The 16,732-nt window shown below is 67.5% G+C and overlaps 1 protein-coding gene across 3 annotated transcripts in view; it reads right to left on the bottom strand.

The window, feature by feature from the left end:
• Window positions 1-1,100: 1,100 nt before the first annotated feature.
• Window positions 1,101-16,732, bottom strand: part of LOC117870280 (retinoic acid receptor alpha-like) — a 47,742-nt gene continuing 32,110 nt past the window's right edge. The window contains exons 1-2 of one of the 3 annotated variants that reach the window (XM_034757373.1): window positions 15,256-16,041; window positions 1,101-1,785 (exon numbers count right to left, since the gene is read on the bottom strand). In XM_034757373.1, coding sequence (XP_034613264.1) covers window positions 1,409-1,785; window positions 15,256-15,424 — 546 coding nt within the window. In that variant the 5' untranslated portion in view covers window positions 15,425-16,041 and the 3' untranslated portion in view covers window positions 1,101-1,408. Of the gene's footprint in view, window positions 1,786-15,255; window positions 16,042-16,732 lie in introns of those variants that run through there. The other 2 variants (XM_034757372.1, XM_034757371.1) reach the window with 2 other exon arrangements.

Here is a 16,732-nt window from a genome sequence, read left to right on the forward strand (position 1 = left end):
CCAGTGAGCGGGGGGGGAGGGGGGGCAGTCGGGGCACCAGCCCCCCCACACACACACCCCTCCACCGCAGTGTTACACTAGTGCCCGGGGTCCAGCCGGGGCTCTCTGGAGGGAAGCAGCACAGATGGACTCTGGGGGGTTCCGGTGCAGAGCCGGGGGGGCGGGGGGAGGGCATGGGTTTAGCTTTAATTGTAATTAAAAAGGCATTTCCCGCCCCCCGCTCCCCCCCACCGTGCAGACCCAGCAGCCCCCCCTGCTGGCTGTGCGGCTGCCGTTCACCTGGCAGCTTGGGAATAAAGCCAGACAGGGATAGAGCTTCCTGGGGCAAAGGAGCCCGGAGCCGGGGCTGGTGGAGAGACTGGAACCAGGCGTGCAGCCCACAGACCCCGACTGAGATCCGGGCTTGCTATCCAGAGTAGATGCACCCCAGGCAGAAAATGGAAAGAGCGTCACCAGATTTTCACAGATGGGGAAACTGAGGCACAGAGCATCTGTGGCAGAGCTGGGAATTGACCCCCCCAGCCCCCCGTCCTCTCCAGGAGCGAAGAGGAGAGCCAGGCCGGTGGGATGGGCCCCGAAGCCAGGGCTCAGCGGAGGGGAGCTTGGCCGTGGGCGCTGGAGCCAGGAGACGATGCAGCCAGACGCTGCTCCCCCGCCCCCGGGCTGGCCCCGGCCCAGCCACTGCTGGAATGTAAATCAGACATGCTGAAGGATGCAAAGCAGCTGAGCGCGGAGCCCGGCACTTCCGTGCCGAGGGAGGGATTAGGTCCCGGCTCCCACCCGTCCCCGGCCCGGATAGCACCCGGCAGCTCCCAGCCCTGGGGGGTTGACACACACCGGGGATCGGGACAGTTTAACCGGCTGTGCTTGAGGGCACACGAGAGCAGGGGGCTGCGGGTGTGCGACACTGGCACGCGCACACAGTCCGGCACCCTTCACCCCGACCCCCACGCAGAGGCGGTGACGCCAGCTGAACACGGCCAGGGCCAGCGGCTAATCCCCGGGCAGAGCCAGGCTAAGCTCCGCACGGCTCGCTGATCCGCGAGGCTGGGGCAGGGCCCCAGTGCAGATACACGGCATGCCGGCAAGGCACCCAGGGCTGTAAAGGGGGAGGTGTCTAGTGGTTAATACAAGGAACGGGGAGCCAGGACTCCGGGGTTCTATTCCTAGTGCAGACACACTTGGGATGGGACTTCACGTCGCCCTGTGCCTCAGTTTCCCTCCTCATTCAAGGAATGGTTTACGCTGCCCTGCAGCCTCAGGGCTGGAGGCTGGTGCCCCGGCCATCCAGCAGGGGGTGCTGCGGCTCTGCACCCCAGGCTGGGTAAATACAGAGCAGGATGGGAGCGTTTGGCATGCCAAGCCGGTGCAGGTCCGGGCAGGCGCCCAGCGCCCCCTGGGGGCTGGGCTAGGAACAGGGGCCCTGCTTTAACGGAGACTTTGAGGGCCATGTTCGAGCGCGTGGGGTTCCCGACGCGCAGAGGAGCGAGCACGTGGGGGCCGTTAGCAGCTGCTCTGAGGTGAAGTGACCCAGGGCAGGAGTGAGGGCGCAACTGGAACCCAGAACGCCTCGTCCCCTTGTCTGAACCAGCCCGGGGGTCACCCCCCTCGGCCCCCCAGCCCTGCCCCCACTCACCTTGCAGCCCTCGCAGGCGCTCACCCCATAGTGGTAGCCGGAGGATTTGTCCTGGCACACGAAGCAGGGCTTGTAGATGCGGGGCAGCGGGGGCGGAGACGGGGGGCTGGGGACGATCTCCTCGGAGCTGGTGCTCTGCGTCTCAATGGCTGGGGGGAGAAGAGGAGATGCGCTCAGGAGTCCAGCCGCTGTTCCCGCCCACGGGCACCCAGAGGGGCTCTGCCCCATGACGGGCGCCCGCGTGGAGCAGGCACTGGGAGGAGGCAGCGGGGGGGGAGCTGCGGCAGGAAATTGGGGGGCAGGGGGTGGGCAAGCCAGAGTCTGCTCTCTCCCCGCTTCATGGGACCCTGCCACACGACTGGACATGCTGGGCACAGAGGGGAGTTGCTTGGAAAGCAGCCCTGGTCTGCCCTTGGCGTGGGGGGCTGCCCCCGTGCTGGCCTGGCTGGCTGGGGGGGGGGGGCAGGGCCAGGGGCTTTGCAGACAGAGTGAAGGACGAGACTCCTGCTCCCAGGAGCCCCCCAGTCCGAGGCCCAGTGCGGCTCACCTGGGGAACGAGGCAACGGTGCTGCCCTGGCCATGGGCCTGCCAGCCCCCCACCCGCATTCTGTGTGGGGTGCCTCAAGGGCTGGCACCAGCGTGTCCATGGGGACGTCGCCAGCTCTGCCCTGGCAGCCTCCTGCCAATCCACGGGAGCAGGGGGAGCCCCAGGATGTGCCGGGCCCCAGCCCGGCACCCCAGCCCCCAGCCCCCTTTTGCACAGCAACGCCACTGCCCCCAACACGGGCCTGCACCCCGACTCTGCAGCAGCCCATGCAGTCACCAGCGGGGCCCCGCCGCAGAGCTGGGCGAGCCGAGCACACTCCGGGCCCACCCCCACCCCCCGCACAGATCCCGGCGGGGTGCCCCACGCTACAGCTAGAGAGATGGCGAGCGGGCTGGGCTTTTCCAGCGTTATCTCCCTGCTGGCCTAACGCCAGCCCACGGCCCTGCCCCAGTGGTGCCCAGTTCCACGGGCCCCATCACCGCAAGACTCGCCAGCCACAAGGACGTGCAGCTCCCTCTGCTCTGCCCACGGCAGCCTGCCCCCAGTGCCAGCGACGGACGGGAAGCTCCCAGTGCTCCATCCCCGGCACGCCTGGCCACTCCGGGGCTGCGTTCCCGGCCGCAGGGTCCCTCCCCTCGGGGCAGTCCCGGGGCGGACAGGGAGGCCTCTAGCCCCTTCCTGCAGATGAGCCCCCAGGAGCCCAGGGACGGTGGGAGGCGGGTTCCCAGCCTAGCAGATGCAACTTGACGTTTCCAGGCCATAGAGGGAGCCGTGGGACTGAGGCAGACATGGTGGAGCCCAGGAGCGGAGCAGCTGTCGTTAAAGCTTCTGCCAGATCAATCGGTTAGTGCCACCGGACTCCCCGTTGTTTGTGTGTATACAGACTGACACGGCTCCCCCACTACTTGGCACCATGCAAGACCCGCTGCACGCACACGCACACGCTGGCATGTGGACAGACACATGGACACGCTGCGCACACAGAGGTCAGACAGGGAAACTGAGGCACGGGAGGTAGAGTGACTCGCCTAGAGGCCAGCAAGAGGGTGAGACCAGAAGCTAGTTCCTTGCCGTGGCACACACAGCACCTGGCTCTTACCCACCTACAGGCCAGTGCTGGGCCCATCTCTAGCTGCTCAGTCACGGCACCCCTGACACCCCCCGCCCAGCGCAGGGCCGCTGGGGCTTAACCGAGGAACGCGGACCAGGCCTTGCTCCCCGAAGGCCCCGCTCAGCACTGGCTGGGTGAACGGGGGACGTTGCTGGGCTCCCTGGAGTCAGAGCGGCACAGCTGTCCCCATGCCAGGCCCTGAGCTCACCCTGCCAGCGAGCGGCAATATGGTGCCTATGACACACGGTGGGGCAAGTCCCATTCCAGCCCGTAGAGGGCAGCGGTGCGCAAACCCTCCCACCCAGCGCACTGCAATGCCCCCTCCCTGGGGGGACAGGGGAGGCCCCAGCAATACCCCAACCCCACCTGCTCCCCGCGGGCACTGGGCCAGGAAGGGGTTAAGGCAGCGTCAGCTGCTCAGGGCGTGGAGGCAAGAGAACCAGTCGAACCGGATATGAAGGGCCTGGCCCGCGGGGTTAACACACCAGCCCCCCCCCCCCCCCCCGCTCCCCGCCAGGGAACAAGGGGGCCCTGCCTGCTGCACGTGCGGGGATCAGACCGCAAACCCTTCCAGACGGGCCCTGCCGGGGGATTCCCGACCCCCAGCCACCGCACAGCGGGGAAAAGAGAGGGGGCTGGTGGTTAGAGCCAAGGGGGCTGGGAGCCCGGACTCCTGGGTTCTGTCCTTGCTGTGAGACAGGCGGGGCAGGGCTCCCATTCCCCCCCAGGGGCACGGGGCGTCTCTCACGTGTATTCGCACGGACTCTGCTGCCCGTGAATGCCTGGCGCTCCCCTGCGGGCACAGAGCACAACCCTGCCTGGGCAGTGGAGCCATCACAGGGCCGGCTGCTGGCCTAAGGAGGGGTGAGGCACCTCCCCGGGGTCATTCGGCCAGAAGGGAAGGGGGTGGGGGGAGCAGCTACATGGCACCTACTCCCCACAGGGGGCTGCTGGAAGCCCCCCAAAGCAGAGCCCCCAGGGAGCAGCTGTCTGGGGAATGCCCCAGGGAAAGGGGCCAGCGCTGGACGGGCACCTCCCAGGCCCCCACCCCCAGCTCGGAGCCATGGGGAAGCCATGGATAACAATGGGGGATCTGTTCCCGTCAAAGGCCGGCCTGGCCCAGGCAGCCGCTTCTCCTGCTGCTAATGAAGGAGGCTGCGCTAATTCTCTGCAGCGTGCCCCTCGGCGAGGGGGCCAGGAGCTCGGGACGGGCACAGTGGGCACACACAGGGGCCGAGCTATGGGCGAGCGCTGCCAGGCAGAGGTGAGGGGAGATTCCCTGCTGGCCGGGGGCTCCCCTACCTACACTGACAAAGCGGAGCCCCCAGAGCCCCCTGAAGGGGGCTGGGGCTCATACCAACAGCTGCAGGGGCACATCCTCATTGGCTGCATACGGGCAGAGGCAGGATCGTTGGCCTGAGGACCTGGGCTGGCAGCCAGGACTCCTGGGGTTGCCCAAGGGCAAGGGGCTGTGAGCACTAGGCTGGCTGAAGAGCTGCTGACGCTGTCCGTCTGTCTGTCTGTGTCCCCAGGCCTAGGAGGGTGGGGTGGGAAAGGAGGCAGGGGCCAAAGAGCTCCTCGCCAGCTCCCGGTGCCCCCCCAGGGGGGAGCGGCTGCTCAGGAACGTCTGGGTCCTGAGCCCTCACGGCTGCAGGGACAGGGGCTCCCCGAGGGGCAGGGGGGCTGGGGACACAGACACACCTGGGTGCAGGTGCCAGGTGGGTGAGCACGGGCAGCACAGCCAAGGCCCGTCTGGGACGAACGCAGCAGGAAAGAGATGGGCTCCCTCCCCGCCCCAGCCGGAGCCAGGGCCAGCAGCCCAGCCGGGGTGTGGGGCTGGGGAACCAGCCTCGGGCTGGGCCCAGGGCAGGGAGAATGCAGCTGGCAGCAGGCAGTGGGCAGGGCAGGAAGGCATCTCGGCTCAGGACTTCCCCCGCTGCGAGCCGGGACCTCAGGGCCAGGCGCCAAGGAGCCAGGGCTTGTGCGCGCCGTTCTGGCCCCTGGGAGGGAGTGGGATGGTTAGAGGCGGGACCAGGATTCCTGGCTTCTATTTTTGTAGCTGGGAGAGAGCGCAGCCTAGTGGGTGGAGCAGGGGCTGGGAGTCCAGGGCTGGACGTTCCTGGACTCCCAGCCCTGCCAGACTGTGCAATACCTTGGGAGAAGCACAGTGTTTGGGCCTCAGTTTCCCTCTCTACAAAGCAAAGCGAACGCGGGTCACAGAGCCCCAGACCGGGTAAGCGGAAAGTAAAAGTGTCCAGATAACTGCCGGGGGCCCAGCCAGGCCCCGCAAGCCCCCTGCCCTGAGCAAGCCACCCTCTGGCCCCAGGAGTCCTCCGCCTCCCCCCGCCCACACCGGGGTGCAAAGCCAGGCGGTAGTTCCTGGCCGGTGTGTGTGTGTGTGTGGGGGGGGGGTCTGACCTGGACGAGCTCACAAGCTGGACAAACCAGTAAGATACTGACGACAGCCGGGGACAGGCCGGGAGCAGGGGGCTGCGGGCGGACGGGGAACAGGAGGGAGCGGGGGGGGCTGCGGGCGATGGGGCAGGGGGCTGCGGGGGAGACTCCAAAGGGCACGTGACCAAGGCGCCGGCAGCAGCGGCACAAAGGGGCCATTGTCGGGTTAGCTTCTGCCAAGACCCACATTCTTGACAATAGACAGCCCAGCCCCGGGGGGGAGGGGGGAGCGCAAGGGGGGATCCTCGCATGCCTGGCGTGGGGGGCTCGCGTTCCAGCAGGCACGGGGGGGGGGGGGGGGGGGCCCCCCCACGGGGCCCCGGGGGCCCACGGGGGGGGGGGGGGGGGGGGGGGGGGGGGGGGAACGGTCCATGGGAGCGACGTTGACAGGAGCGCTGGTGGGGGCCCAGGATGGGGAGAGAGGAAAGCCCGTGGGGGAAGGAGGGGGGCGCTGACGGGCAAGGCAGGGCAGGCCATGGCTGGCACTGGGGGCTCTGGGCAGCCCCTCCTCGGACAGCCCAGGTAAACCTGGCGCTGGCGCGGCCCAGCCCAGGGAAACAGGAGCTCGCCCCCAACCCGAGCAGGGCCAAGGCACCCAGGCGGCCCCAGCAGGCAACTGCCCGGGCAGCGTACCCACTCCTCCTCCCGCCATAGGGCAGCGTGGAGCAGCCCAGGCCCCCGCCCTGAGCTGGGGCAAAACTCAGGAGTCCTGTGCCCCCCGGCCCAGTGACTGGCCCCACCCCTCGTGTCAATCTGGAGTGACTCCGGTGCCACCCCTGGATTACGCTGGGGAAGGGAGCGCCGAGGACGGGGCTGGCCCAGTGCCCTGCACCCCCGCTGCCCACAGTGCCCTGCGAGCCCCAGCCCGGCTCCGAGTCCTGCAGGGCACAGGCGGCTCGAGCGCCAGGAGTGAGACGGGCCGACCGCGTCCTCCTGAGGGCTGGGCTGAGAGGAGCGCTCCGGGTGGGGGTAGAGAGCCACGCTGGGCACTAGGGGCCCAGCCCCCCGGCTGGAGCGCTGACAGACTTGGTCTGGTGGGGCGGGCAGCTGGCCGGAGATGCGGGTGAGGTTCCTTCTACACCCCACGACGGGACAGTGTTGTACCTGGGCTGGGGGCCTCAGTGGGGCTGACGGTCATCGATTTCCCCCCGTACCCCACGGCAGCTGCCCCCCAAGCAGGGGGTTAAATCCACATAACCGGCCATGCGAACAGGCGCAGACACCGCCTGGGCCCGGGACATCCAACGTCCAGCCATGCGCAATTCATCCCCTCCCCGCCCTGCGTCCGGCTCCATCACGGGGGGGGGGGGAGGGGGGAGAGGAGAGAGACGGGACACGACCCCCACTGCTCTGTAGGACACACAGTCACCTGACCCCCGGATTTCACTGCCGCCAATGCCAACTGCTCCCCGGCCCCAATTCAAACTCACCCCCGTCCAGCCTGGCAACGCAGGCAGGCGCTGCCCATCTGGGGTGGGGGCTAACCCCGCCCTCATTCCAGCCCAGCGTGCCAGGCCCCGGGGGGCAGTGCCCAGGGCTTCCCGGGACCGGCCTAGGCAGCGGGGCCAAAAGCCAGGGCGAGGGGCAGGAGACGCTGGCATTAGTGACAAGTGCCGCACAGAACATGCCATGCACCGACTCCCGGCGGGCGCAGGATGAATCTCCGGGCGCTGCCACTCCCGGGAGTGGAGCCAGCCAGACACCGGCAGCCGGGGTCTACCAGCCTCTGCGTGGAGAGCAGCACTCGCCCAGCGCGGGTCTGACAGCCTGTGCCGCACGCCGCTGAGAGAGAGAGACCCTGCACACGCATGTACCCGCACCTCCGGCACACACATGTACACACACACACACACACACACAGGCTCCGAAGGGACCCTGGCACAGCCATGAGCACCGAGGGCGGCTGGCGCGAGACTGGCACAGAGAGATCTGAGCTCCACCCCCAGCACTGGGTGGTGAACATGGCACCAGTGCTGGCCTCCTGCCCCCCCCCCCCCACCAGACAACAGCGTGCGGAACAGACAACCCCTCCCCCCGCGTCCTGCTCATGCCAACATGATGGCAGCAGCCCCCCCGGCCTCCCTGCCCAGACTGGATCCCCGGGCCAGGGGGGGATGTTAAGAGATGGGGAGTGCAGGCCACTAACCCATGACAATGCCAGGGGAAAGCTGCCCACCCCAGCCTGGGCCCCGGGCGGGAAAGGAGGGAGGGGTGAGCGCTGCTCACAGCCCAGGCCCCAGGCCAGGCACAGCCGGGTTCCAGTTTCCCCAACGTGCCTTTAGGGCAGGTGGTTTTGATGCTGGACCAGTCAGGGGTGGGGGGACCTGGTCAGCTCCCCCATGTTCCCCAAGCCAGCTTCAGCCCCCTGCCACCCGAACCAAGCTCCAATGTGCCTGGCAGGGGGGTCTCCACGGCTCTAGCTTGGTCACGCACGGGGCACCGAGTGAGGGGCCCTCGGCTGGCACCTGACGCCAGCTGCTGCCAGATGTGGTGCATGAGAGCACATACCGCGGTGGTGAGCTGGAGCCATTCACTGGGTCCCCCTGGCAACCCTGGCTGTGCCAGGTTCGCGCCATCTCACCGAGCAACATTGGCACCCTGCCTGGCACAGAGACCTTGCAGGGCAAAGCGGGCGCGTCCCTTCCTTCCCGGAGGCCCCTGCCTGATCCCAGAAGAGTGGAAAGCCGGGCAGCCCGGCCCCCACCCCACAAAAGCTCTAGATAAGTGGGGCCGGGGCTGGCATCAGAAAGCAGCACCCCCTCCCTAACATGCCCTGGGGCGCAGGGGCAGCTGCTCTGGGAGGGAGGGGTTGGCGCATGAAGTAGCCCCGGGGGGGCGGAGAGAGAGGGAATGGGGGGGCATGCAGGAGGGGCCCCACAAGAGGGGACGGTACCAAGGTGCCAGGAGGGGGCAGCAGCAACTAGGACCCCGGAGTCACGACTCCCAGCTCGCCCACGAGTAAGCGGGGAAGCAGCAGGACCCAGCTGCAGGCCAGATGCTGCCGCTCAGAGCTTCCCTGGGCAAACAGGATTTAAAAGCGCCCGCCCCCCCCCCCCCCCCCCCCCCCCCCTGGCTCTATTTTCACTCCACATGGGTTTGCTTTTCCTGAGTCGCTGCACAGGAAATCCAGCGAGACACGCCCCAGACACTGCCCGGCTGCCCAGTCCCCAGGCAGCGCCACGGCCGGGCTGCCGGCTCCGCCCAGCCAGGGAGCCCCCGGGCGGGCCAATATCACCACCGCACTGGCGTGGGAACCCGGGCTCCCGGGCAGCGGGGCCGGCCAGCAGCCCACAGGGAACCCAGGAGTCCTGGCTCTCAGACACCCCCCGCTCTAACCGCTAGACCCCTCTCCCCTCCCAGAGCTGGAGAGAGAACCCAGGAGTCCTGGCTCCCAGCCTTCCCACTCAAAACAAGAGACAAACGCTCCCTGTCAAAGTCATCCTGCATTAGGGGAAATCCCCAGCTACCCGACCCATCCACCCACCTGCAGGCCCAGGCGAGCGCCCCCCACGCAAAGGAGGGTGCATCTGAGCCATCTGTCCTGAGGAGGCCCCATATGATCTAGGGCAGCCTCAAACCCCATGACTTTAAGGGAGGGTAGCATCAGTCCCCCCTTTTTAAGCCCCCCCCCCCCCCGGGTCTTGCCAAAGGCAGACAGACCCTGCGTGGCCTGAGCGGGGGGGGGTCTGCGAGCTCTGCCAGCGCTCTCCTGCCCTGAGAGTGGCCGGAGGAGGGCGGCCCCATGGCAAACAGCTGCAGGCCCACAGACCCGCAGCCCCACAGCCCACGCCCCGCGCAGACCCAGGCTGGCCCACTGGGCAGGGCGACCCCCCGAGAGACCCTGGGCGCAGTGCCCCTGGGAGCCTGAACCGGGGTGGGGAGACCAGCACCCTCCCACCGTGCTGCCTCCCAACCCGGGGCCATGCTAGGCACGAAGCCTGGCACTCCCTGCCCAGCCGAGCCGTGGGGGGCCCTCCGGCGGGAGGCACCGTACAGCAGAGCCCTGCTGGGGGCGCCGCCGGAGCCGGGTGCCCTCGGGTTCCCCTGCCCGCAAAGGGAGAAAGGTCTGAACTCACCGGGTGCCCCCGACCCCATCTGCCCGCGTCCCGCCTGCCTGCCCGGCGCCGCCCGAGTGCCGCAGCGCTGGGGGCTGGCTGCGGCAGATCCAGCCAGGGTGGGGGCGACGGAGCACGGCTAATGTGAGGAGACTGCGGGGCCGTCCCCGCGCCCGCCCGCCACGCTGCCCAGGAGAGCGTCGCCCCCGCCCCACGCTGCCTGCCGGAGCAGCGAGCGTCACCCGCCCTCTCCCACCCCCAACACACGCAGCCTCCCCCGGCTCCTGGCACCCCGCAGGAGACCACGGGGGGAGGGGAGGAGCTGCCTGCCCCCCCGCCAGACTGCAGACTGAGGCTCAGCTGGGCAGAGACGGACACTGCTCAGCGGGAGAGCAGGGGGCAGTGCCCGTGGCAGGGTGGACGCAGGCTCTGAGGAGTGGGGCCGGGAGTCAGGACTCCTGGGTTCTAGTCTTGGCTTGGACGCTGGGGAGCAGTAGCAGACAGGTCATGTGACTGCTGCAGACAGGTCATGTGATCTCTCTGTGCCAGAGTTGGTACCCTAGGGATTCCCTGGGGACAGAGCTCCCAGGTCACCCTCCCCAGCCCCACCGCCCCCAAAGGGAGGGATCCCCAGCTCCCTGTCTAGGCAGAACCAGAGTAACCCTGCCGGAGAGGGAAACTGAGGCACAGAACGAGGCAGTGACTTGCCCTCAGTCACACAGCGGGTCAGTGGCGCAGCCAGGGATAGAGCCCAGATGGCCAACCCCACTGCTCTAACCACTAGTCCACGCTGCCTGCCGCAAATAACCATCCCCAGGGCTGGCCTGAGTCATGGGAGGGGGAGAAACGCTCTGGCCCAGCTGAGAGCTGCGGGAGCTCGGTGGGGCTTGCGTGCCAGGGCAGCGCCCGCTGCAACGGGCACAAGGCACCTCCCAGGGCTGGCACAATGGCCGTGACAGCTACGTTATGCCCCCTGCTCCAGCATTCAGACCCAGCCTGCAGGGGACCGTATTGGCCCAGGCCACTTACGGGCTGGGACCCCTGCGGTGCTGCCGCCCGATGGGCGCGACCCAGCGCAGACCCAGGAAGGGCAAGGTCAGGGCACCCGTCCTCTGCTGGCAATTCATCACGTGCCCTTTCATCCGCCCCCACAGCACCCTCCGGCCCCTGTACAGACTCCACGCCCCTTTGCCCACCACGCAGAACAAGCGCACCACAGTAGGCGCGCTGCCCGATCACACGCAGCGCCGGATCCACCCCCGACCCGGGTCACCCCTCCACACACCTACTGTGCCATATCCACCTCCCCCCACTGCACCGGATCCATCCCCCACCTGGGTCACCCCCCCACACACACACCCTCTGCGCCATATCCACCTCCCTACTGCGCCGGATCCACCCCACTTGGGTCACGCTTCCCCCACACCGTGCACCAGCAGGTCACACGGACACCTCACACAGCACACCCCCAGGCTCTAGGGACGGGGTCAGGGAGAGCAGCACCCCCAAATCAATAGAGAAAGACGCCTGATGCGATTTGGGGTGCTGGGAGCTGCGGCTCCCCTGAACCAGCCATCAATGCCGAGAGAAAAGCCAGGCGAGCATGGGTGCAGACCCCTGGAGGAGGGGGACAGGCACCAGCCCGGGGAGAGGGGTCCCCAGCCCACCTGGAGAAGACACTTCCCTGCGGGGATGGGGAATGTGGAAGCTACCCCGGCTGTAACAGCGGTTCAAAGCGTATCTAGCAGCACTGGGGGCCAGTGGGTTCCCATCCTGCCAGAGGGTTACAGGTTGGACACATTTTCCCCTCCCAAATTGGGGCAAAAAGTCATCTGTTCATAACATTTTCATGACCTGAAAAATTATTCAGCTTGGGTCAATGAACACGTTTTGTTTCGATTTGGCCGTTGTCAGGGGGTGTTTCAGAAACTACAATTAGCTCCCAGCGCTAAGCAGAAAACCAGAATTTTTCATTTAAAAAGAAGTCGAAATGGCTCTTTTCACAATTTCAAACCCTTTTTCTCTCCCTGCAAGTTTTTAGCATTAAACCCAATAAGAAATCGTGGGAACCGGCCCGTAGCCAAGCGTTTGGTTTCCATGAACTGGCGCTGCCCAGCGACAAACGTCCGGCGGAAGAGTCTCAACCAGCCACAGGAATCCGAGCAGGGCTCCGGCAGGAGTCTCGCCCGCCCCATGGCCTCTCCCCCCGCCCCGACAGGCCCCAGGGCCCATGGGGCAGGACGTGTGCCCCAGTCTGACCCGTCCCTGACTAGAAATCAGCTGGCTCCTGGCCCCAAGGGGCTGAGAGGCATAGCCCCTCCCCCTCACAGCCCCCAGGTGACAGCGCAGGAGGGATCGGGGAAGCGCCCCCCTGTGCCTGGACCAACAGGTTAAGAGAGGCTCCGGATTTAGTATGTTAATCGCTGCCAGGGCAGGGCCCCCCCCCCAGTGCCAACGGGCACCCCAGGCTCCTCGTCGGGCAGCCGGATTCTGCTGCCACCTCTGAGGAGCGTGGGTCCAGTGCCCGGAGGTCGGTGCGGCCCCAGCGATGAGCACCAGGCTACTCCACACCCGTCTGGCGTGGGGCACCCTGGCTTCTTCCTCGCGGGCTGCCAGAGACCAGGCACTGGGACAGACGGAGCCTATTCCCCAGCAGGCTCTGAATCTGAGCCCCCCACCCCATTCTGAAAGCCCACCCCCCAACCAGACACCCGCAGCCGACACCCGCCCCATCGCCCACAGCCTCCAGCTACCAATGCAGATAGTAGCCTCTGGCCTAGGCTTCCCGGAGCAGGACCAGCGGAGCACATCCCATTCCTGGTAGTTACACACACACCCCCACCAGGGAGCCCCCATGCACCCAGCCCGAGCCAGCCGAGATCAGGGAGCCATGGCAGAGCTCCCGGTGCCAGGGGCGACCCGTGCCAACTCACCCTTCCAAACCTGCATCCTATTTCCTGCACCGGCAGGCGCCTGAAAATAAACCCCGTCGGCCCCAGGCTGCGGGGCGCAGCCCAGGCCCCCCCAGGGCCCTTTCGCAACACCTGGGGGGGGGGCAAAAGGGCAGCCCCCCTCCGCCCTCTGCACACAAGCCTTTTAGAAGCTTTAAGTCAAAAAACCAACAAGCCGCCCAAGGAGCTCCCCCCCCCCAGCTGACAAAGGCCCAGAGGAGGGTCCTGTTGACTCCCTGATAAGAGCAGAAGGTCAAAGGGCCCCACAGACAATGGCAAAAAGGGACTTTGTTCTCAGAGATTGGGCCAGGGCGGGGGCAGGGTGAGGGTGAGGCGGGTGTTAGGAGACCAAGAAGGGCACGGGGGACGCCGGCGCTAGACCAAGCGGGCAGGCAGGGAACAGTGGGTTTGGGCCCAGCGCCGGCCTTGGGAGCTTTCATTTAACAGGTCAGTTCAGGTGGCAGCTAACAGCTCCGATGCCAGGCAGGGGCTCGGACGACGCTTCGGTTCCCCCGTTCCCGCCCCTCGCAGATCCCCCAGCTCAGGCAGCTGCCCTGAGACCGCTCTGCCCTCCTGCACGGCCCGGGGAAGTGACAGGCCCAGGGGAGGCCGCCCGCCCCAGAAAGCCGGCATCCCAGCGGGTGTCACTTGGTTATGGAGGGTGAAAGTCCTGGAAAGCCGGCGCGCCAGGCAAGGACTTTCCCCCAGCATGGCGCCGGCTGTTTTCCATCCAGACCCAGCATCCCTGGGGAGCAGGGGAGGGCCCAGAGCCCCTCCCAGAAGAAAAACCTACAAACAGTGGAGAGTCAGAGCAGGGCAGCGCGTTCGCCCTGCAGCCAGCCCAGCGTTTCACTGGGGGGGCGCGGGGGGGGGGTATTGTTCAAACTGCTGCTGGATCCCTCCCAAAGGATGGGTCTCTCCCCCACTAACCGGGCCGAAGGGTCTGACCCCAGCTCAGAGCGGGTGGCGCTGCTGGCTCCAAAGGGCCTTGGCCCAGACGCAGACGCACCAGGCCCAGAATCTGAGGTCCCACCAAGGAACCCAGCCCCTGTTACGTACACAAGCCCCTGATCTCCCCGGCCACAGCCGCAAGTCCCCCCCAAAAGGGAACCCCCTCCCCCACCCGAGATGGGGTGTGCGGGCGTCTCTCTAGCCCTGTATCCGCGTCTCTCTCGGTTTGTTTTTCTCTCCTGTTTCGCTGGGATCCCAACTGGCTTGTTTGGAGCAGGCGCTAGCTACCTCTGGGGAGACTGAGCCGATTGCTAACCCACTCCTTTTCCACTCTGCCCCAGACTGCATTTCAAACAACAACCCTCCCACCCCCCCAAACACACACACACACACACGCCCCCCATTCCACGCCTCTCCTCCTCCTCACCCTGCCTGGCGCTGGGAAAAAAAACAACAGCCTTAAAACTCGGCCTGTTTTTCAACTGTGCCTTGACCCCACATGTGCCAAAGGGGCCCGGGACAGATCCTGGGGGGCTGCAAGGGGGCAGGGCGCAAGCAATGGCACCCTGGCTGTCCCACACTGCTGACCGCCTGCTGGGGGCATATGGCCCATTGGCAGAGCGGGTGGCCCGAGCACACAGAAGTTTTGGTCTCTTCTCCCCCAGGCCCAGGAGGGGCAGAGACCTGACGTGCTTTGGCATCCTGGCTCCCTGGGCTGGTGCGAGCCACCAGGGCGGACCCACACATCAAAGGGGCGGGGGGAGAAATGGGCTCGGCTCCCCGGCTGCCCTTCGGGAAACGGGGCACCCGGCCTCTTCCTGCGAGGCCTGGAATGTGAGTGGGTATTTGGGGGGCTTTCCAGGAAACAATGACCCCTCCCGGGAGCTCCACCCTGCCTCCACACACAGCCCCCCATACACAGCTCAGTTAACGCCACAGCGGACTATTTAGTTAATTGGATTTGGTCAGAAAGATGAGCGGGGCAGTAAATACCCCACTCGACCCCCACAGGCGCTGCTCATCCCCCTCCACACCCCGGGCCAGGGAGCAGCTTTTCAACCCCAGGCTCTCCCCGGAAAGCCCAGTGCAGCCAGGCACCCCCAGCACCCCTACCACCTCCGCACCCGCGTCCCCACCAGCCGCCCGCCCGGGCGAGGGAGGGAAGAGGCGGACATTAACTAGGCCAAGGGTTGCTTATGGCGACGCGGTGCGGGGCATTAGCCCGAGCTGCAGTCAGGAGGGATGTGCGGCGAGGAGCCGCAGAGGCCCGGTGGGGGGAAGCCCATTCCCAGCCCAGCCCTTAGATTCCAGACGGATTTCCAGGGGGCTGCTCCCAGCCAGGAGCCAAATCGAATTCTGGCCCGGACCCCAAAGGCCCCACAACACTCCCCTTGCACACAGCTGGCTCCAGTCAGTGCCCTGACACCCCCCACCCCCACAGAGCAGGGCGGCCCCTGGGGCCAGGAAACCAAGGGGGGCTGGCAGGACCTTGGCGCCTGGCAGAGATCAGCACCGGATCGCTCTCCACATGCTCAGGGGATGATACCTACAGTGGCTGGAGCTGCTCCAGGGCTGGCTCCGGAGCGGGGGGCCGTACGGGGTGGGGGGGCCGATCCCTTTGTCCTGGAGCAAGCAGGCCCGGGTCTGGCTGTAAAAATCCATCATGAGGAAGGGGTTGGGGCTGGGGTTTAGCCCGGCTACGTCCACACTCTCGTACATCTTCCCGGGGGGCGGGCGGGTCAAGCACCTCCGCAGGCAGCAGCCCAGGCGCTCAGCTCCCACGCAGGGGCCATCGGGGGCCCCGGACCCCGCTCGCCGCACTCGGAGAACCACCCCTGGGGCCCGGGCCCCGCAGCGTCCGACGGGGGCTGCCCCAGCCCGCGACCGTCCCCAAATCCACGGCGAGGGGCGCTGGGAACAACCCCCCCAGCCGGGGCTCCTCAGACGTGCGCGCAGCAGCTACTCTCCGGCTAGGAGCCCATCGCTCCGGGCGCTCCCGGGGGAGCAGCAGCCTCCCGCCGCCGCCCCCGCCCGGCTGCAAGCTGAGACCCGCGCGGGGCAGCCGGGTCCTTCCCGGCCCGGCGGGGCCTCCCGGGCGGAGCAGGCAGCGGCCGGTCTCCAGGGGGCCCCTCCCGGGCTCGGCTCCGCCGCCCCCAGCGCGCTGCGCCCCCGGAGAGCCGGGCTGCGGCCGGCGCGCGTCTGCTCTGCGCGCGGAGCCGCGGCTGAAAATTCCTCCTGCCACGCGGCGCCTCCCAGCGGCCTTAACCCCTTGGCTGCCTGCGCGGGGCGGCAGCGGAGCGCGCCCGGCCGCTGCGCTGCGCTGCGCCACGGCCCGGCCCCGGGGCGCCCCTCGCCGGAAGGGCCTTTTCCGGCGCGGCAGCGCCCGGCTCATTTGCCTAATGGGATGCGGCTGAACTCCGGCTGAACCCGCGGCAAGCGCCTCACCTCCCCGTGACCCCCGCACCGGGCCCCGCCGCCCCCCGGCCCCGGCCCCGCGCCAACCTGCGTACAGCACCGTGCGCGCCCCGCGGACCTGCCCCCGCAGCTGGGCCCCAGGCCCTGATCCCGCACACACCCACACACACCCCCACCGGAACTTTTACACGCCCCCCTTCCTCCTACACGCTCACACCTACCGCCGTCCCAGTGTTTGCAAGCTCATAATTACACCGCCTCTCCCCGGTCGGCTTACATCACACAACATAACACCACCTAGCTCCTCCCCAGCACTGAGCGGTCGGGCTCACAGCTCTTCCCGTCCCCGCTCTGTTTATCCTCAGGCCCCCCTGGGCCGCGTCCCCAGGGCTGTTGGCCTCACTGGACAGAGGGGAAACTGAGGCTAAGCCACGCTGGGAGCTTGTGGAAAAGTTGGGAATTAGGCCCAGACCTTCCCCCTCCTAGGCTAGCGGCCGAACCACATCCTGCCTCCCCCCCCCCCCGACCCCCCCCCCCCTCCCCCCCCGCGGCGCCGGGCGGGCCCCCCCCCCCCCCCCCCGCGCGGGCCGGGCCGACCGCGCGGGGCGCCCC

This window comes from Trachemys scripta, unplaced genomic scaffold (assembly GCF_013100865.1).
Source record: "Trachemys scripta elegans isolate TJP31775 unplaced genomic scaffold, CAS_Tse_1.0 scaffold_129, whole genome shotgun sequence".
Classification (NCBI taxonomy): Eukaryota; Metazoa; Chordata; order Testudines; family Emydidae; genus Trachemys; species Trachemys scripta.